Consider the following 21,702-nt stretch of genomic DNA (forward strand, 5'->3'; position numbering starts at 1 on the left):
TTTTGCCTGGACAATTTTGACAGCAGCCGGAATTCAGCCAGCCTTCTGGCGGTTGCCAGAATTCTTCACAAGCGGGTAGTAGCGTGCACCACTGACAATTCATTTTTTTCTATGCTTGTATCGCATTGACTATAAATTAACTGCACATTAACTTTTTTTACAATGAAGGTTAATGTGAAAACGCAAATTAATTGTCGTTTATGCGAGGCTAGAAATTGCATGTGTATTATTAATGTGATCTGACCCTTGGGTCAGGTCGTGTTTCGGGTACAAATATCCTAAACCCGACCATTTATAATTCACTCACAACGGCAGTTATTACCTGAATCGAACGTTATGGTTATTTTCGGTGTAAAATTTCGCCCTTCAGACTAGTTTAAATTACTCGAAAATGCATTGCGAAAGATGGCATCACTTCCTTTAGTTGTCAAGATATATTGACTTTGTTGGCAAATAGCGTCGCGACGCTGATATCACTAATAGATGTGTTTCGTGTTTGTCGTATAGTGCTAGATATCGTCTAATTGCAGCACCAATTTAGTTTTTTCTCAATTGTGTTTCTATTCCTAAATGGAATAAAAGCTATTGTGTACTGATTCTGAATCTCGATAGTTTGTAACGTAAGTTACAAACCACCACAAAACTATTTGAATTTTGATAAGGTATAGCAATTTTTCGTGAGTTATCGATTTTCTCATCGGTTGAGGTTCTGTACGTAAAAGCTGAATGGATGTGACGGAATTCACTTAACTGTGAAACTAGTTTAATCAAAGATGTTGAAACAAGAAAACCTCGCAGCTAACTTTTGTGGTTTGCTTTCGATTGCCGGAAGTAAAGGTGAGTAGCTTTACTATTCTTGGAATTGACCTAATCATCTCTATTTTTCAGACATCGCTATTGAGTGGCGGATTTTGGGAAAGGAGCAGGATGGATCTTTGCTCGCTAGTTGGATTTCATGCCATCCAATCAATCGCAATGATCAAAAGAGTAAGATTGGAACATACTCCCCCAAACACAAATCACTGGAGGTTTTATATACGTTTTGTGGGAGAGAAAATGTGATTCAAGCTTCTGTAAATTTGACCAAGACTCTGCTACTTTATACCGTCAAAGAATCGAAACACGTAGAGTCTGGAAGAAAGACGCACATTTATAGATCCTTTCTAGTAGAAATTAAAAGAAATGAAGAAGTTGAGCCACTCATGCTGATGGAAGTGGGTAGAGACCATCAGATGATGGCTCAGTTTTTGTGGCGGAATTTAGCTACTTTTGAAAAGAGCCAACAGGACAAATTCATATTGTTGATCCACCACGAACAGGTTATTGTGTACACTGCAACTTTGAAGAAAAAGTTGACTGAGGGCGAACATGATCTGATCGGAAGTAGTTCCAAACTTGACTACAATAATCCGGCTGCTTGGTATTTTGACAAATCATGTCTCAAAAGCGAAACGATTACCAAGGGGTTTGTTTGGGCTCAATGGGACGCATCTGTGCAGGCACTTTATTACATTCACATGAAGCCCGCACCGAAAACTTTGTTTGAGAAAGACGACGGTTTAACCGAGAAAAAAATGAAGCCTACCTTATCGGCTTTCCAGTTCCATGACGACCTCCGTACCGAAACGGTTCTAAATATTCCGCTGAATTTGCCAAACATTCCAACGTCTAGCTCGGGAACGGAGGATATCTACGAAGACGATACAGTTCCGTTACGCATTCATGATTCCTCTCTTAACCTGATCATCGTTAGTGACCCGGTCGGAATGCTGTACGTTTGCCACTACTACCTGTATCAACCGATCAAACAATCGGACGAGGAGGCGTCCACATCGCAGAGCATCTGCGACGTTCATTTCGCTTATTCCGTCACAATCCTCCATCATGGCTGCGTAATTCATTGCATCATTCCGGGCATTCCGTGGGAGAAGGCAAAATCGATGAAACCAACCTTTACGATGCACGGCGATCATCACATGCTGGTGTTTCAGGCGGACATCTTCATGCACCTGCTGGATGTGGGAGTGTCACACGAGCCGTGCTGTCACATTGTGTGCCCACCATTCACGAGACAACCGGTGACCCATTTGGTGCCATGCTTCGTCACCAACAATATTTGCTACGATTCGGTCACGCTGGATCTGATTTCGATCACCATTCCGAAGGGACATCTGATTGAGGCATTCCGCAACGACACTTCGGTGGACAACCGGTTGGCAATTGTGCACTATTTTTTGGCCCATTCCAGCGGGGATATCGTAAGCATTTTCTCAGAGGTAAGAAAGTAAAGCTTTGGTTTAATTTTTAATGTCAGTAGTCAATTGATTATCGAAATGAACAGTGTTTAATATATTTATTTTTCGTTAATCGAAGCTCTTGAGGATCATTATGGAACGTCCGCTCCATTTGGACACGGTTCCTCTGCTAAAAGAAGCCCTCATTTCCGGGTCCTATGCATCCGCTAAGAAAGGTCTTTCACAGGACCAATTGGCTCTGTTTCGGCTATTGCCACTGACCACGTGTAACACTTCGAAGCCCATACAGGCAAAGGTGTCCAATCTAAACGTTGGCCTGTCACACGAAACTCTCTATAACACATCGATGATGTTACTGTCGCCCCAGCAACGGCTGTCACCGTACCGTAAGGATATCTGGACTTGCCTGTGGGAAAGGTTGAACGACAATAAGGAGCGAGCTCGTTTTGCTCAAGAACAGGTGACGGAAAAATTGATGTATTCACTGACTTGCTACCAACCGGAGGCACTGTCTCGCTGCACCACTCCCATGTCTCCGGCAAACCCGATCATGAATGTTGCGGCTGAATTCGCTGCTGCCAGTTCGCGACGAATTCAGAACGATTTGTTGCCGTTCGTTGAAACGGAAGCTTGCACGGCCAGCAAACAGGAACTGGTGCTGAATGTTAATCTAAGGGAACTAAGCATGCATTTAGTGAAGCACAGCGTCAAAGAGGTTAGCGGATTCCGATGGTTGAAAAATGCTTTCTACGATAGTAACCCTGCTCCGTCGCACGTGCATGCCGTTGCCACCAGATACGTTGCGGCACAACTGGAACAATCGCGCGCTCTCTGCATGCTTGTATGCAAAACAGCTGGGTTGGATTTGGTGCTGGAGACTGAAAGAGGATTCGCTTTGGTGTATGATATTTGCTACATAAACACTTCCATTTCTCACAAGTTCCATTTTTTTTAGGGATCAACTGAGCAGTTCCCAACAGCTGAGACTATTCACGTTACTGGAACGATACTGTCTGGCAGCGGAATCGCTTGCATTTCCATTTCCTTTGGGATACTCATCCTTTTTCACGTACCTGGGTTATCGGGCACTAACGTTTGACAACTTTATGCAATACGTCGAACACCACGTACTGGAGTTGCAGATTGACGTGGTCAAGGTCATCATAGCCGACATGGACGATTCGACCGAGGGTATCCAACGAAAGCTGAGCATTCTGATGATGCTTCCCCGGTCACGTGCCAGACGCTTGCTGAACAACTGGAACCATCCGGTCAGTACGATGCTGAAGGGTAGGGAGCACGCCACGAATATACTCTCCGGAAACTCGGTCCATTTGCGCGGATATTCGCAAATCAAAAAACGCGAATACAAGCCAAAAGGTATTTGTCTAGTTTTCTGTTGTTTTAACAAAGGCTGTTCTGTGTTTGTGATGTTTGTTATTGTTATTGTGACGTTTGATGAGTTATATTTTACGATCCAAATTTGCTTGTTTATGTCTTCGGTTTCTTGCATTCCGAAATTTGTTCCATCTCATTTGTTTTGAATGTTTCTGCTCGACACTCGAATGCTCTAAATTTTTACTCCTGGCATGACTGAAAAATTGTTACATTGCATGATTTATTTGTTAATGTTCGCTCTGACGTGAAGTCGTCAGGAATCTCGTTCAACTCTTATCAGTAGTCAACGAAAGACAAATTGGAGAATGACTGATCGATGAAATGCTGCAATAAAAACCAACTGCTCAATTTGTGCACTGTCGGGTTCTCACAATGAATCAGACTATTTTTCTAAACCGATCACATGCTTTAATCGGGATGCCCCTGAAGTTGTGTTGTGTTGGAGAATGTTTCGAGTCCATTCTCTGGAGTATCCTTTTCGCAAGTTTTAATAACCGCTATTTCATTCAGTCGATTTCTAGACTGTTGAAACTAATAGAATACATCTTATTTTAACGACCTTCACGTACTTTCGAATCAAATCGTTCACTCTTTTTGGAGAAGAGGTCTGCCGGGAAGGGCTACATCTGCCGCAGATTCTAAGCCGATGGGCGAATTAGTTACGAAATCGTCTGGTTTGGTAATTTTCTTTTGTGTTTGTGAATCATTTTCAGCTTCACAAAATTTTACCAAACTTGTTGCTTGATTATTTTACCCTACACCTATTTTGCTGGTAAAAGTCGGGTAATTTCGACAGGCGACCATTAACGGCTGAGGGCAGTGTGTTTTAGGGCGTTTTAAAGGGCTATTTTCACGCTTCAAATCAGATTTTCTCAGAAACGGTGACGAATATCAAAAAACACAACTGACAATCTCTTAGAAAATTAGTTTAGATTATTCTGAGAAAATTTCAGAATGAATGTTTGGCTTTAGCGGTCGGGAAAGTCTTTTTTCTGAAGGAAGAATTGCATAGCTGAAAACGACAACTTTCAACTTGTTCATTGAATATCTCGCCTTCAAAGGCATGGATCACAAATCTATCCTGACAATGTCTAGATAATTTAATTTAGTGCATAAAAACATATATGTTGTCGCGATGAAAATGAAGTGTAAGTTATTTTTGTGGAGGTACGTCGATTTCTATGTCGGCGCCATTTTAGATCCCTGGTAACGTAACGAAACATGAGAGAAAAATAAAATCGGCTCAAAAAGGCCGCCAAACAAGCGGCAGCTTTCTTGGATATTATGTGATGTAGTCAAACTTGTAACCGAAAATATCAAAACTTTCTTGGCCACCCGGCCACATCGAGAGTCATTTTGCACATTTGCGAGAGAGCATGGAGAGAAATGTAATACGCACAGCGAGCCACGTGGTTTGACGCGACCTACTGGCCTCAGCCCTTAAAGGCCAATTACAGATTCGTGTTTTTCACGATTTTCTACTTCAAAAAACACTTTTCTGACTTCCCACGTTTTATTCGGCCCACGTATCCCAATGAATGTATTCGCGAACAATCACGATTTACAAAAAAAAACAAAAGTGAAACAATGCCCCACCAAAATCACTACTGATGTCGCCACTGTACATAAAAGTTTGTTCATAAAAGACACTCAGCCAACCAGCCCCGGTTTCCCCTACTTACTTATGCTCATTTGACAGAAACTCGACATTCAAGATTCAACGAGTAACAAGTGTGACCTTGATCAAAAAGCTCCCGGAATTTATTCAGAAAATGAAAATACAAGATTATTCATCAAAATCGATATTGTCCACTTCAATCTCTTCAAAATTCATCTCGGGTGCTGAAACGCGTTCCACGGAGCGGTTTCTTGGGTCGACCGAATAGAAAAAAGTCTGAGGGAGCCAAATTAGGTGGAATCGGTGGTTGCTGAATGGTATTCGTTTCTTTTTCACCTTTTTTTATATATATAAAAAATAGGTATAGAATTCGCTCAAACTTTCGAAAAATTTTCCGAGGCCCGGAGGGCCGAATGTCATATACCAATCGATTCAGCTGGTTTTAAGATAGGATGTTTACTTTTTGAGTTATACGGAGCTTTATGTCAAAATTTTCAGTTTTTTGACAGTATCTGTCACAATTGACCTTGAAAACAGAATATATTTTCAGACTTAGATTCCGCACGGTAATACCTATTCAACAAGCCATAGATTGTTAAAATCCGTCCATTTTTAACGGAGATATCGAAATTTTTGTGTAAACGACTTTTCCCCCTATTCCAGCAGTAGAAGTTTTGAGCGCTGTCTGGCAAAGAAATGCTTGGGAGCAACATAAAACACGATTTTTATACTGTTACATATAATTGTTTCGAAGTACCAAAAAGACTGTGTATGTGTATGACTGCATCCTTTTTCATGACAATTTGCTTTGGACCGATTTTAGCACGGTTCGTTTTTGGCAACATAATCGTTCGAATATGGCATATGTGAACTAGATGATACACAGAAAAAAATATTTTGTGATTTTACATTTATTTTCATGCACATATTTGGAGCAGGCAATTCAATGGAAATTTACATTATAAAACGAAGCGGTTTGTAAATATACAGTCTTGTTCAATGAAAAACTAAATCAATTTAAATGTAATTTTACATGAATTATGGTTTTAAATCAGATTTTCGTTTCAACTGATGTCTATTTCATAGTACTATCGGTTTACATGTCGTGTAAGTTTCATCTTTTTTTTCTGTGTATCAGCATTTTAGAGTTGAAAGTAATTCCAAATTATATTGATTCAAACTACTTACAGCAATAAATGCTGGAAGAACATAACTTCCATATACCGTACGATTCAGTTCGTCGAGATCAGCAAATGCGCGTGTGACAAATAATTTCACTCAATTTTCTCAGAGATGGCTAAACCGTTTTCTACAAACTCAGACTCATATGAAAAGTAGTATACTCCCAAACAAGGTTCTTGAATTACGTATGGATCCGATTTCTGATTGCGGAACCACAGGATGATATGTGAAACAAAATTAAAATAATGCAATTCATTTTTCTCATAGATCATCTATGATTCAAATGAGAGGTCTTAAAATCCTATAAAATATCTTACTTTTTAGTCAGATCCGACTCCTGGTTTAGGAGATACAGAGTGATTAGTATAAAAATGTCCATTTCACTTAAATTAATCAGGTTTATCGGGTTTGCAAATTTGGATAGTCGATTACCAAATAAATTTATTTCAGTTTAAGCCGTATTCGTTTTTGGATTCGGAATGTACCCCCAAATTTTATTTCGTACTACAATTTCTGAAAGATGTCCACACACTCCTCAGGTGAATTTAACTGATTTCGGCTACACCGATTTTAGAATTCCGGTTCCAGTATCGAATCGTTTCTCGAAGCTCAATCATTTTCTCAAAAAGGCCAAATCGAACTTCAAAAACAAAAATTCAAATTAAAGGAATCTGGAATTACAGATGATGAGTTTTTAAAATTCATACCGATATAGAAGATGTAAATTGTTCGGCGTATTAATTTATGGCCATTCGAATCATTTTGGGTTATGCTAGTTCCTGAATACCGGCTCTGGAAGTACCATAAATAATGACGAAAAACTTTAAAGTGGAACTTACTTCGACATCTTATGGAATGTTCAACCGATTGTCACACGTTAGGATTGAAATTCTATACGATTTGCAGTTTCGGCATTACAAAGTAATGAGTGATTAAAATCTCAATTTGCCGTTTAAAACGACGATAATTAAAATAATGTCAGACCTAAAACACCTAAGAATATCCATGCAAAAAACACATGCGGATTGATAAAAAAAGGTATCCTCTCACTGCTAGGTGGATTAATCACGTTTTTTGCCAAATGTTCACGGATAACGATGGCATTGTGTGACGGAACGCATTTCAGCACCCGAGATGGGGTTATGGAAAAATCGCAGATGGCTCTAAAGGTCATACCGAAAACTGAATATAAAAAGTGTTTCGAGGATTGGATTAAGCGCTGGCATAAGTGTGTTTCAGTCGATGCGTAGTACTTTGAAGGGGACAATATCGATTTTGATGAATAATTTTGTATTTTAAATTTTCTGAATAAATTCCGGGAACTTTTTCATAAAGGTAATATTAGTCTCGCGTTTCTACTGAACGAGTATGGAAGATAAGTCACGATCGTAGCTCCATAATTAGTGAAATAATTAATCAAGAAATCGTCAGTTTTTTCTCATGCTATAGTTTCGCTTTCATTTGGTACAGTTTAATAGAGCCCTTTCACGCAACCAGCACTAATATAAAAAATTCTAAAAATTTTTGGTCATTTGAAAGAACAAAAACAGACACAGAAGAATGCGTTAAAATATGTTTTATATGAATAACTCGTACAAATTCTGAAAGTGAAGAAATTAACAAATGCACAACTCACTCACTCAATCATTCAATTAATTAGAGCGATTATCGATATCCGGAATTAAAACGAAAAAATCATTCAATTTTATGTCTGGAAAGATGCATATTTACAGTCCAAAAAATGTAAAGGTGTTTCCTGTTAGTAATGCCACCCTTATACCGTTTTCGTTTATTGATTATGTTTGTTTTAGCAACCTGGGGTCGCTCTAGATCGGACTCCAGTTTTGTTCTGAAAATTTTTTAGGATCGGGTTTGTTTATTTTTTTATATGAGTTGTTGTTTAGGGCGCGTACCACGTGTTCGTTTTACTAGGAGTCAGAGTCGCCCGCGTGTAGGTTCTAAAACGAAAACGGTATTAGTTCAACCGAATTTGACTTCAAAGTAGACAGAAAACTCAGATTTCAATGTTAATTGATGTTATATAAAGTCACTCCCAAAAATACGACGGGAGTACTAAGAAGGGCCGAAATACGAAAGGCGGAAACATGAAAAGCCGAAAACACAAAAGGCCGTACATAATAGAAAACCGAACCTCAAAAGGCCGAAACTCAGAAGGCCGAAACTCAGAAAGCCGAATCTCAGAAGGCCGAAACTCCGAAAGCCGAAACGATTCATTCAACCGGCAAACCGGGCAAACCGGTTGAAAGAATTTTTTTTGATTCAATAATGTAATATAATATTAAGGCACACTGCTTAAGCTCTAAGATGCCAAGGGTATTTTCTAATCTTAATTATCGTCTAACTTAAAACTAGAATATTATCATTGTGTAATTTAGTATCGGAGTCGCGGATTCTCGAGAATTCAGCTTTCAGCTGGCGATCGCTAGTGGCCGGTGAATTGAATTTAGCATGTGAGTCTTCCAGATGGCGTTGGTAAATATCTATGTTGGCCGCAATCTTCGGTCCATGTGGGTCCGCGGGGTTGAAAGAATTGTTTCGGCTTTCTGAATTATGTAAGAAAATTTTCGGCTTAGCTACCTTGTTCACAGTCAACAAAACTAAAATCAGTTCTCAATTTTTGAAATGAAATTAGAAAATCTAGTTGAACACAGCACTTTACAACACCAAAAATCGGCGACAAATTAGATCAGCGAAAAAGAACTTACAAAGTTTATCACAAAAGACAGTTGTTGGTAGAGGAAAAATGAAAAAAATGTGGTCCGTCATCACATAAGCAACAACAAACTGCAGGTATGCGGCATACCGTATGCCAAATTTAAATAAATATTTTTTCTCACTTCCGGTGATGCTCTCAACGCGTGAGCATGCGGGTTCGCGACGAAAATTTGTGTATGTCTTATTCGAGGGAGAAAGAATTTTCGCGTCCCGGAGTAATCAGTGTTGCGACATCGCGAAACTATAATCGAGAGTCAATGTAAACTTTTACAATCGAAAATAATACAATAATCAGAAATAATAACATATAACCTCTACGGGCGAGATATATCTCTATAGGTCCCAGCCCTGTCAAGTTGACACACCAGCAAATAAATAATATCTTCTCTGCTCAGGTAAAAGAAATTAATTTTTTATAACTAATATAGACAAGTGGATTACCGCTAAAAATGTAACTTTTTTCGTGAAAAAATTTAACAGCATCTTGTAACTCACTCATTCGCCATCATACATATATATATATATATATATATATATATATATATATATATATATATATATATATATATATATATATATATATATATATATATATATATATATATATATATATATATATATATATATATATATATATATATATATATATATATATATATATATATATATATATATATATATATATATATATATATATATATATATATATATATATATATATATATATATTTTGGCCTGTTATGTGAGGGCTTTCCGAAATTTCGGCCTGTTATGCTTCGGCTTTCCGAAATTTCGGCTTTATGTGGTAGATAATAACATCGTCGGCCTTATATATTTCGGCCTTTTGTTATTCCGTCTTTCGTATTTCGACCTTTTTTTAGACTCCCAATACGACATGCCTTGATTTACACCATGTGTAATTTTCAATTTTTCAACGAGTAAGGTAGAAAACGATATACTTACAATGATTTTTACCTGTTGGTGCTCGTATCTATAGTAGTTTTGGTTTCCAAAAAGGCTCTATAGCATATCATATTGTAGACTCTATACTAATTTGTCATTTGAGAGTTTAGTTGAATAAATTCACTACACACTTAAATTTTATTGCTGAATCTCTGCCAAAAATACCGATATTTGCACAGCCGCGAGATCGGTAATCATCTCGACAAAATAAGAATTACTGAGAAATCTCGGCAATACAAAATTTGGTAACAGTCAATTATTGCCGAACTTCTCATCAACCAATTTTACTGTTAGCTCCGCCAAAGCGATTATAATTCGAATACTGAGTTGCCGAGTCATCAGTAATCGAACGTAGAAAGGATTATGATATTGTAAGAAATAAATATCACAAAAGCAAAGGCTGGGGAAAGGGGGAGCAAAGCAAACCTTGAAAAAACCTTTTTTAATCCACCTAGTGGTGTAATGATGCCTTTCGCATATCAATCATACTATCGTATATAATACTGTGGTATTCTTCAAAATAATTTTCTTTGATTCTTAAAAGAATAACCGAAATCGGTTTATTTGACCGTCTACTGATAAAAACTATCAATTGGAAAAGATTTGAGGTCGATTTAGAAAACTTTTCAAGGTTTTTCCCCATTTTCAGTGATTGTATACAATTTTTAACCCACTTTACCTTATATTTCCGGATCCGGGAGTCGGATCCGGATGAAATTCAGGAATTACGTATGAGACCACGGGACCTTTCATTTGAACCTGAGTTTGTGAAAACCCCCGAACCGGAAGTCGGATCCAAATAATATTCAGGAATTTTTTATGGGACCTAAATACCTTTCATTCGAATCTAAGTTTGTGAAAATCGGTTCAGCCATCTCCGAGAAAAGTTAGTGCAAAAACCATTTCATACACACATAGGCACATACACACATATAAACACACACACATACACACACAGACATTTTGCGTACTCGACGAACTGAGTCGAATGGTATATGACACTCAGCCCTCCGGGCCTCGGTTCAAAAGTCGGTTTTCACAGTGATTACATAACCTTTCTATATAAGAAAGGCAAAAAACATCACGGTTAAAGACAATTATTTCTAGTGCTCTGCTCCTCAACGCATCTACTTGGAAATAAGAAGACTTTTGTTAGTATATATAAACAGCAAGTTTTTTTTTATTTCACTTATCTTTTCAAGAAATTAAGAATCTCTTACATTCATCCAATATATATTATTTTCCCGCTCCACCAGTAATGGCTACGTGGTGTTTTGCACATTCGACAAGAGACATTAAATGACAAGTGTTTCACCGAGTTGCAGTAAAAGCTAACACACTGTTCGAATTCTCGGCAAACGGATTCGCTGATTTCGGTATATTTGTTGTTTACTGACAAGCTCAGCTTAATATTTTTTCAAAACTTCAGCAAAAGAACGCGTTTCACGGAGATATCAGAATATTACATTAACGAATTTCGGGAAAGAGCATATGGATTACTGAACAATCAGTAAAATGCCGTGTTGCCGATCCAATTCGGTATATCATTATGTCGAGCTCAAGTATCTGTTTTAAGTGTGTAGAATAATATTAATTAAAATTAACCATATGGTCTTTCGACGATGGAAGAGAATAATATTTTTTTTTTTTTTTCATAAATACGTTTATTTCATAGGCAATATACATAAGTTTTTCTTCGCCGTGGCATCTACAATACATAGTACTTTAAACCTAATACATTTCGAATATCCTATTAGTATGTTGGTATTCATTAGTTAATCTAAACACTGTTTTTATCAAGCGAGTTGCTATTATAAATTACATTAAATGAAATACATTTATTTTGTACATGATCTTATAACTATTTCAGGTTTGTTTGTATCAGTTCATCACTTTTATTTAATATAAGATAGCTGGCTATTGGTTGAGCTCATGGAAGAGAAAACAATCTAACATAAAATAAAATTTAAATTGGAACTCCAATGGACTTAATGAAATAATAAAGAAGTTTCATGTAAGGAACGTCACGACAAGCAAGAATGTCGCGAACTGGGACATTGGATAGTCTACCTTGGGTACGCAAGGAATTTATTAGTTGAGATCTGACATCACGATACTCCACGCATGTCCAAACAACATGGTCAATATCGCGGTAACCTTCGCCACAAGCACAATGATTAGTCTCGGAAAGTCCAATTCGAAGGAGATGTGCATCTAACGTGTAGTGATTGGACATGAGTCTGGACATCACACGAATGAAATCTCTACTCACATCCAGTCCCCTGAACCATGCCTTTGTCGATATTTTAGGAATAATTGAGTGCATCCACCGACCCAGATCATCTTTATCCCAAGAAGCTTGCCAGCTGGCAAGTGTTCTTTGGCGAGACGCGCTATAGAATTCATTGAAAGCAATTGGTCTCTCATAAATTTCACCCTCAATAGCACCACGTTTGGCTAAAATATCGGCTCTTTCATTGCCTGGAATGGAGCAATGAGCCGGAACCCAAACTATTGTGATTTGATAATTATTATTCAATATGACGTTCAGGCACTGTTTTATTTTGCCCAAGAAAAAAGGTTCATTTTTGCCAGCAGCCTTTGAGCGAATGGCTTCAATTGCACTCAGACTATCTGTGAAAAGAAAATAATGGTTTGGAGATAATGTGACGATTATACTCAAACTATAATGAACTGCTGCTAACTCTGCTATATAAACAGATGCAGGTTCTTGAAGCCTAAAGGAGACCGAAACATTATTGTTGAACATACCAAACCCTGTCGCTTCTTCAATTCGCGATCCGTCCGTGTAAAACATTTTCTCAGAGTCGATATGCCTGAACTTACTTGTAAATATTTTTGGGATTTCCAACGAGCGTAGGTGTTCCGGAATTCCACGCACTTCGCGCTGCATGGATGTGTCGAAAAATAAAGTTGAGTCAGGGACATTTAGGAGGCTGACACGGATAGGAATATATCTTGAAGGGTTGATTTCCTGTGACATATGGTTAAAATATACAGTCATGAATCTTGTTTGAGATTGAAGCTCAACTAGCCTTTCGAAGTTATTAATAACTAGGGGATTCAGTACCTCGCATCTTATTAGCAGTCGCGACGAAAGCTCCCAAAAACGATCCTTCAATGGAAGAACTCCCGCCAGAACTTCAAGACTCATTGTATGTGTCGAATGCATGCAGCCTAAAGCAATTCGCAAACAACGATATTGAATTCGCTCTAATTTGATAATATGAGAGTTTGCAGCGGAACGAAAGCAAACGCATCCATATTCCATCACTGAAAGTATCGTTGTCTGATACAATTTTATTAGATCTTCCGGATGAGCACCCCACCAAGATCCGGTTATTGTTCGAAGAAAATTTACTCTTTGTTGGCATTTTGTTATCAGAAACCTAATGTGTCCTCCCCACGTGCATTTGGAATCAAACCACACCCCGAGGTATTTGAAAGTCAAAACCTGTTGGATCATTCTTCCCATCATATGGAGCTGAAGCTGCGCGGGATCATGCTTTCTTGAAAAGACGACTAACTCTGTTTTCTCCGCAGAGAATTCGATACCAAGATGAACAGCCCAATCGGACAAGTTATCTAAGGTATCTTGCAATGGTTTATGCAGATCAATAGCTTTGGGTCCAGTAACTGAAACTACGCCATCATCTGCCAATTGTCTTAGTGTACATGGGGATACTAGACAGCTGTCAATGTCATTTACGTAAAAATTATAGAGGAGCGGACTGAGGCAAGAGCCTTGCGGTAGACCCATGTAGCTAATTCTGAATGTTACCAAATCGCCATGTGAAAAATGCATGCGTTTCTCTGACAAAAGGTTGTGCAAATAATTATTTATAACCGCTGGGAGTCCATGTTGGTGAAGCTTGTCTGAAAGAACATCAATGGAAACTGAATCAAATGCTCCTTTAATGTCTAAAAATACAGATGCCATTTGTTGCTTTTGAGCGAAGGCAATTTGGATGTCAGACGAAAGTAATGCAAGGCAATCATTCGTCCCTTTATTTCTACGGAAGCCAAACTGAGTATCTGACAACAAACCGTTCGTCTCGACCCAAGTGTCGAGACGTCGTAGAATAATTTTTTCGAACAATTTTCTGATGCAGGACAACATCGCAATGGGTCTATATGAGTTGTGATTGGAAGCTGGTTTCCCCGGCTTTTGAATGGCGATAACTTTCACTTGCCTCCAGTCAGGTGGAACAATATTTTGCTCAAGAAGCTTGTTGAACAATTCCAACAAACGTCTTTTTGCGAGGTCGGGCAGATTCTTCACCAAGTTGAATTTAATTCTGTCCAACCCAGGAGCGTTATTGTTACAAGACATGAGTGCTATGGAAAATTCCATCATAGAAAAGGGGCTATCAATGGAACCATTATTTGAAAAAGATTCCCTAATAATGCTATGCGTAGGAACAGAATCTGGACAAACTTTCCTCGCAAAATCAAATATCCATCGGTTCGAGTATTCCTCACTCTCATTTCCTACGTTACGATTCCTCATTCGTCTGGCCGTATTCCAAAGAGTGCTCATTGAGGTTTCTCTTGACAAACCTTCGACAAAATGTCTCCAATAGCTACATTTCTTGGCCCGAAGTATGCTCTTGTACTTGGTTTCTAAAGTCAAGAATTTTTCAAAATTCTGAGGAGTTCCTCCTCCTCGTTTTAAAAACGTCTTGAAGGCATTTTGTTTCGCGTGCTTAGCATCTGAGCACTCTTTGTCCCACCAAGGGTTTGGAGGCCTTCTGTTAGACGATGGACCAAGAAATCGTTTGGTTTGGGCTTGTTCTGCGGCCTCCAGAATCGAACAAACGAGGAAGTCATATTCTTCAAGTGGGGGGAGCTCTTCCATTGAAGTTAAGGCACTTGAAATATTACTTTGGTATTTAATCCAGTCAATATTTTTTGTCAAATCATATGGAATATTAACTGAATTAGCAATGCCTTTGTTACTGCTAATTGAGATGATGATTGGTAAATGATCGCTACCGTGTAAATCAGGAAATACTTTCCAGGTGCAATCTAGTCGAATTGAAGTCGAGCAAAGAGATAAATCTAATGCACTTGGACGTGCAGGAGGTCTTGGGATCCGTGTCATGCTACCCATATTTAGTACCGTCATGCTAAAATTGTCGCAAATATTATATATTAAGGATGATCTGCTATCATTGTAAACGGAACCCCACATCATTCCGTGCGAATTGAAATCTCCTAAAATCAAACGTGGAGCAGGAAGGGCTTCGACAATTTCATTAAGCTGTCGTTGTCCAACTTGAGCTCTTGGAGGAATATATACTGAAGCAATGCAAATGTCCTTTCCTTTAATGTTTATTTGACAAGCAACAACTTCTATACTAGAAGTCGAAGGAATATTTAATCTATAAAAGGAATAACATTTCTTAATTCCTAAAAGCACTCCACCATACGGAGAGTCTCTATCGAGACGTATAATGTTAAAGTCATTAAAACTTAAGGCTATGTTTGATGTAAGCCATGTTTCGCACAAAGTAAATACATCACATTTTTGACTATGCAACAAAACTTTAAATGAATCAAGTTTTGGCATGATGCTTCGACAATTCCACTGCAGGACAGTGATTGAATCATTTGCGGCGGATGATAAATTATCCATCAAATGATACAAAACCTGAAAGAACTGGCCATTGAGCTGATAACTGTTTCAAAAAAGTTCTAGCTATTGGAAGGAATGCCGTTATGATAGTCTTTAGAGGTTCAGAAATATTGAATGCTGCGAAAATCCATTCTACAATTTCCGAAAACTTAAGTAATCCTGTTGGTGAATGTGAAACGGAGCCCACTGGATTATTGTCTTTCCTTGAGCTAGTTTCTGGATTGGTTTGTGAATTTGACAAACCAGGAGGCACAGTTTTTGGTTTTAAATTTGGCTTTTTAGCTTTAACACGGGGATCTTTTTTTGAAGATGTAATTTTAGGTGTCTTTTTAGGTATTTTGTGGTTTGTTAATCTCCTCTTAACAGACCCTTGAGGAGTGACAAACGAGGTATCTTCACTATTTCCGTCGGAGTCAGATTCCTCTGGCTCCATAAGATTTGAAAAACCGTTTTCGGTTTCCAAGGGGGAGACATGTATGACCGTTTTGAGCATTTCTGCATATGTGCGCTTAGACCGTGCTTTTAAAGAAAGCTTCATTTTGTCTTTACGCAACTTAAATGCAGCGCATACTGAAAGATCATCATGAGGTCTCTCCCCACAATAAACACATTTTTCAACATTTTTATCGCAAAGATTATCCTTATGAGGCCCTTGACATTTGATACATTTGGACTTATTACTACAGTAAGTAGCTGTATGCCCGAATTTTTTACAGTTCGTGCAATTCATAACATGCGGTACGAAAAGCCGAACAGGAAGACGAATTTTATCGATATAGACATGGCTAGGCAACGCAGATCCGGCAAATGTTACACGAAACGAATCTGAGGGACGATACGACTTTTTTCCATCGACAATAGATGCTGAGTACAATTGCTTGCACTCGAGTATCTTAACTCCCTCAAGCATGGAGTTTTTAAAACGACCAACTCCATTTTTAAGTAAATCATCGGCCGTCAGACTTGCTTCAGTCACGACACCGTCAATTTCCACCTCCTTCGATGGAATGTAAACTCGATATTCAACAGAAAATAATTTACAGGTTACAATTTCGTTCGCCTGTTTCAAGTCATTGACAACAACTCGAATTTTATCTCTATTAACTTTACATATTTCTTTAACTTCAGAGAAATGTGATGTCAAATCCTTGGTAATTTGCATCAAATTTAAAATCTTTTCTTTTTTTCGAAGATAGACTATCCATGGCCCAGTGGTACCCTGTGGATAATGTTTAGCCCTCGGAATATTTAAACTCTTACTAGTATCCGGAATCGGATTCGGATGATCTTCCATAAGATCATCCATTACATTAAATTTTTTTGTAAATTAATAATACCAAAATAAAAACTTATGTTTAGTAAAATTTCAGATATAAGAAATAAAAAATAAATTAAATTAAATCTACCTTGTAGCTGATGTCTCTGTTCCTTTATCGTGAAGAACGACGTGAAGCTCTTCCAACGATTTCCAATTGGCAGTCTTCTGCTGTTTCCAATTGGCAGTCTTCTGTCGTTTACTGCTATCTCAGTTGCTCTGCCGTCGTTGTGAACACCACTGCACTTGCTGTGCTGCCTGTACCTGACCCCAGGTACAGTGCTTTTGCTCTTGGTGGCGATCAAATGCGATGCTTGCAGTGTAGCACCTCGCGATATATGCCGTCTCTTTTGATCCTACGCAGCGTACAAATTCTGGTACCTGGTAGATCAGCACTGGGTTGCTTTAGCACCTTTGTGCCTTTGCACCCCTTCGTCTTCGCACCTTTATGCGATGGCACCTCTGTGACTCGTCACTTCTATGCTCTCGCACCTCTGTGTTTCTACACCTCTGTGCGTATGAACGGGATGGCCTTCGTTGCTAGCTTTCCAGTCGGGAAACGCCCCGAATATTACGTTTGCTATGGGCAGTTTAACTACCTGAAGCTTAGAATTGTCTCGGTATCAGCCGTTAACTCACGAGCCAGTACAATCGAAACACAACCTCTTCGCTTGAATGGTTTTTACTGAATGAATGAGAATAATATTTTATCACCATTTAATTCTACTATATATTACATTATTCACGCATTTCACAACACTGCGAACATGTATAATAAACATCACAATACAGATAAAGCATGCTTCATTTAGAATTGGAACAAACTTTTGCTTATATTGTGGCACTCCTGGTGGACGGATTTGGTAGTTCTTGGCGCCCACGTGTCGGGAATTTTGTCAGCTTCACGTATGATTTTTGACATTCCGCAAATCGACTGTACTTTGTAAACAATCAACATGGAAGCCGAAAGAAGGGAAAAAATTGTGCACAGTTATTTGGAAAATCCATTGTTTTCTGCATCTAGGCTAGCTGAACAGCTGAAATTGCCCAGAAATACCGTATGGCGCGTTATCAAACGGTATGAGGAAACATTGACGACGATTCGGAAGCCTCAAGCCGATCGTCGGAGTTGAACTGTCGACCGGAAACTGCGTGGTAAGATTTTGAAGACGATTAAGAGGAATCCTTATCTGTCGGACCGTGATTTGGCCAGAAAATTCGGTGCTGCCCATAGTACCGTGAGGAGAACTCGACTCCGGGAAGGAATCAAGTCGTATCGAGCTAGCAAACAGCCAAATCGAACCATAAAACAAAATAGTGTGGTCAAAATTCGTGCTCGGAAACTATATGACCAGGTGCTGACCAAGTTCGACGGGTGTCTTCTGATGGACGATGAAACCTATTTCAAGGCTGACTTCGGGCAAATCCCAGCTCAAAAATTTTACTTGGCAACGGCTCGGGGGGATGTTCCAGCCAAATTTAAATTTGTTTTTGCCGACAAATTTGCAAGAAAATTTATGATTTGGCAGGGCATTTGCATCTGTGGGAAAAAAAAGAAAGTTTTCGTTACAAATAAGACAATGACATCGGAACAATACCAAAAAAAGTGTCTCCAAAAACGAATTTTGCCGTTCATTCGATCCCACGACCATCCCGTAATGTTTTAGCCAGATTTGCCAAGCAAGCAAAGTCTTGGCATTACATTCCTTCCGTGGAATTTGGCCTTTCTGTTTCAACAGACTTCGCAGCCGATTCTTAGCGTACAGAATCATTGCATGGCTAGTACTATGATACTATCCTACTTTGCCAAGCTGTCATTAAAGCAAAGTCGTTCAGGAATGGTATGCAGAGAAAGGGGTCCAGTTTGTTCCGAAAAACCTTAACCCACCCAACTGCTCCCAGTTCCGCCCTATTAAGGAATACTGGGCAATCATGAAGAGGAGACTCAAGGCAAAGGAAAAGGTTATCAAAGACATCAATAAGATGACGACCTGGTGGAATAATATAGCTAAAACGATGGACGATGGACGCCGCCTAATGAGCCGTGTTACAGGAAAAATTCGATAATTTCTTCGAAACCGTGACGAATAATTTTATCCGTATTTTTTCTTAAAAGTATGAAGAAAACGCTACATTTGTATAAAAAAAAGATCTTGAATTCAATAATAAATAACTGAAATACAGGCAATTGTCTTTGTTCCAATTCTATCTGAAGCAAGCGTTACGTATTTCGGAACAAAGATGAGGCTGTTAGATTGTAGACTTTAATTGAAAACACGTAACAATTTTAGGCTCAGTTGATTACATCTAGCGCTATCGATGGGCTTCCTGAAGTTTCATGAGGGTTAGGAGTCGGCTTAGTCGGAATTGACATTCTGCCATTATGTCTGACTAGCCCTGACCAGGTCAGTACTTCAGAGTGTGAGGAGATAGTCTCGCATCCCGATTGCCGTATGTTGCGGACTCGACCTGGCAGGATTTTTAGTGTAAGTAGAATCACGCATCGTTTGTGAAGTTTGTTGAAACAGAAAGTCAAGGTCCGCAGTGGATCTGACAGATCGGATACGTCGCTTGTTCGTTAATCTAATGAGCAATAGTATAGGCAAATGCGAATATTTTGAAATGGCACTAAAAGTTCAACATAGTAATTATTTTGAAACATAACCTCAAACCTCCGTTTAGATAACTTTTTTTTCCCGTTACCTCCATTTCCATAACTCTTTTGTCGAAGTAAATTCCAAATAACGTAAACCCCTTTTTACGATCCGACTTATTTCTGCTTCGGCTATGGCTGAACTGCACCAGCAGAGAAAAATTTGGTGTCGGAGAGCTCGTACCAGTCTAGTGCGGATAGACGTTTAGTTCACTACGTGTCGAATGCATGTCCCTAAGGGTAACCCGAAACTGTGGCAAAGGTCAGATCTGTTTTTGTTTGCTTGTTCACACTAAAACTAACATCGTAAACCATTTGCAATCCCTAACCAAATTGACTCAAATAATTCTAGCAAATCCGCTACTATGTTGCCTACTGCCGTGTTCACGAACACGATCATCGTTTGACTCACGTTCAAGTTCTCTGTCATCGACATCCCATCGACGGTTGGATTGTACCTGTACGTATGGTCAACTGAATGCTATCAACATGCAGCTAAATTGTCAGGATTTATCGAACAAAACTCCGTCTCCGTGTGTCCTGTTCGAGAAACCAAGGTGGACCTGTAAACAGCCAAGCGATCGGACGGTGCGGCGGAACTTAGTTATCATTTCAGTAACTATCGCTGTTTATGTTGCATTTGCTTTGATCTTTGCCCTGTCAGCTTACATTTTTGTGGATAAACATTTTATTTATGGTGTCTCCAATTTTGCAAAGCTCATTGCAATCGGTTTTCAGCAGTAAATTAAGTGTTAAGTTTTCAGCATGTTTTTTTATATACCTGTTTAAGTTCACATTCGTATGCACTGATGTTGGTAATGTCAATAAAAAATAATTATTTACAACCAATATGTGGTTAATTGATTTCATCTGCAGATCTGGGCGAGGATATGAGTGCCGTACAAAAGATGCAGGAACCGTTAGACTGCTTCCTGGATTTACTGACTGCCAAAGCTAGTTTGAATGAGTTGGATTTTAACCTGTTAATTGAAACCACCCTCAGCTCAGTAGAAGATTTTGAGCTGTAGAATATCAACTCCAACAAATAAAATATCATCCTTGACGTTTAGTAAGTATTCAAATATTACAATTTTAATTAGGGCCGTTGTGCAATGTTTTAACTAAAATTTAACACAATTCCCCAAATGAGGCTACAAATAAACCTTCATGAATAGCAATTAGTCCGAGTCGTATTTTTTCAACAACTCCCTATCCAACTGATACACTCCATCTGGGGCCTTCTCCAATGTCCGCCACTTCGCTATCAGCAGGTAAATGGTCCGTATCTCGTCTATTTGCTCCTTGAAGAATTCACTGACGATAAAGTCGGTCGTTACCAGATCATCATGTTTCTCCGCTATACGGTATAACTGGGAAAGTGCTTCGGAGACGGAGTTTTCCATCCGAACGGTTTCGTTCATGGTAGTACCAATGTTTGACCAACTACAGCTGGCAGGTTTCTGTATGGACCGCAGATCAACGGAACCGTTGCGTTCCAGCAAATACCGCGCCAACTTATCGGCGTGGCTAACTTCCTCCTCCGACATAGATCGATACATTCCTAGAACAAATGGTAGTTGGAAAATGATCCGGGAGCTGTATTCGCTAGGCACCCAAACCGGTACACTTACTTGAGAATCCCAACAGACCGACGCTGGATTTCGCAAAGTGGAAGCTGATCGAAAGGTACGTGTATGCTGCTCCATATTCGGCATTGATCTGCTCATTTATTGCCGCCTGGATGTGGGAGTTGATCTGCGGGGAAACCAGATTTTCCGGCCTATTGTTGTTACACTCTTGGTTCGGACCTGGAGCGGCAGTTGTGGCAAAAAGTCGTTTTGTCAATCTGAGGAATGGAATCCGACGTACCGCTGACATATTTCTTTCGAGTTTTTTGGACTTCGGCAGCGACTGCTTCGATGT

General features: G+C 39.0%; 2 protein-coding genes across 2 annotated transcripts; one reads left to right on the forward strand and one right to left on the reverse strand.

Moving 5' to 3' along the window:
* The first annotated feature begins 466 nt into the window (after nt 1-466).
* Nucleotides 467-20,960, forward strand: LOC131429954 (protein pigeon). Its single transcript, XM_058594498.1, has 5 exons — nt 467-837; nt 889-2,276; nt 2,374-3,155; nt 3,211-3,635; nt 20,656-20,960. Exons 1-5 carry the CDS (start codon nt 774-776, stop codon nt 20,805-20,807), a joined length of 2,811 nt encoding a protein of 936 aa, XP_058450481.1. The 5' UTR covers nt 467-773; the 3' UTR covers nt 20,808-20,960.
* Nucleotides 20,845-21,702, reverse strand: LOC131429955 (ferritin heavy chain B-like). Its single transcript, XM_058594499.1, has 2 exons — nt 21,411-21,702; nt 20,845-21,340 (listed from the first exon to the last, which is right to left on the reverse strand). The coding sequence occupies exons 1-2, from the start codon at nt 21,655-21,657 to the stop codon at nt 20,958-20,960; spliced, it is 630 nt and encodes a 209-aa protein (XP_058450482.1). The 5' UTR covers nt 21,658-21,702; the 3' UTR covers nt 20,845-20,957.

This window comes from Malaya genurostris, chromosome 2 (assembly GCF_030247185.1).
Source record: "Malaya genurostris strain Urasoe2022 chromosome 2, Malgen_1.1, whole genome shotgun sequence".
NCBI classification, from domain to species: Eukaryota; Metazoa; Arthropoda; class Insecta; order Diptera; family Culicidae; genus Malaya; species Malaya genurostris.

What these genes read in the sequence shown, in the direction of transcription:
- LOC131429954 (XM_058594498.1), top strand. Translation starts at nt 774, where the DNA reads ATGTTGAAACAAGAAAACCTCGCAGCTAACTTTTGTGGTTTGCTTTCG. An exon ending in TTCGATTGCCGGAAGTAAAG is followed by an intron (nt 838 to 888) that starts GTGAGTAGCTTT and finishes TCTATTTTTCAG; the next exon opens with ACATCGCTATTGAGTGGCGG. An exon ending in TCGTAAGCATTTTCTCAGAG is followed by an intron (nt 2,277 to 2,373) that starts GTAAGAAAGTAA and finishes CGTTAATCGAAG; the next exon opens with CTCTTGAGGATCATTATGGA.
- LOC131429955 (XM_058594499.1), bottom strand. Translation starts at nt 21,657, where the DNA reads ATGTCAGCGGTACGTCGGATTCCATTCCTCAGATTGACAAAACGACTT. An exon ending in CGGTCTGTTGGGATTCTCAA is followed by an intron (nt 21,341 to 21,410) that starts GTAAGTGTACCG and finishes CATTTGTTCTAG; the next exon opens with GAATGTATCGATCTATGTCG.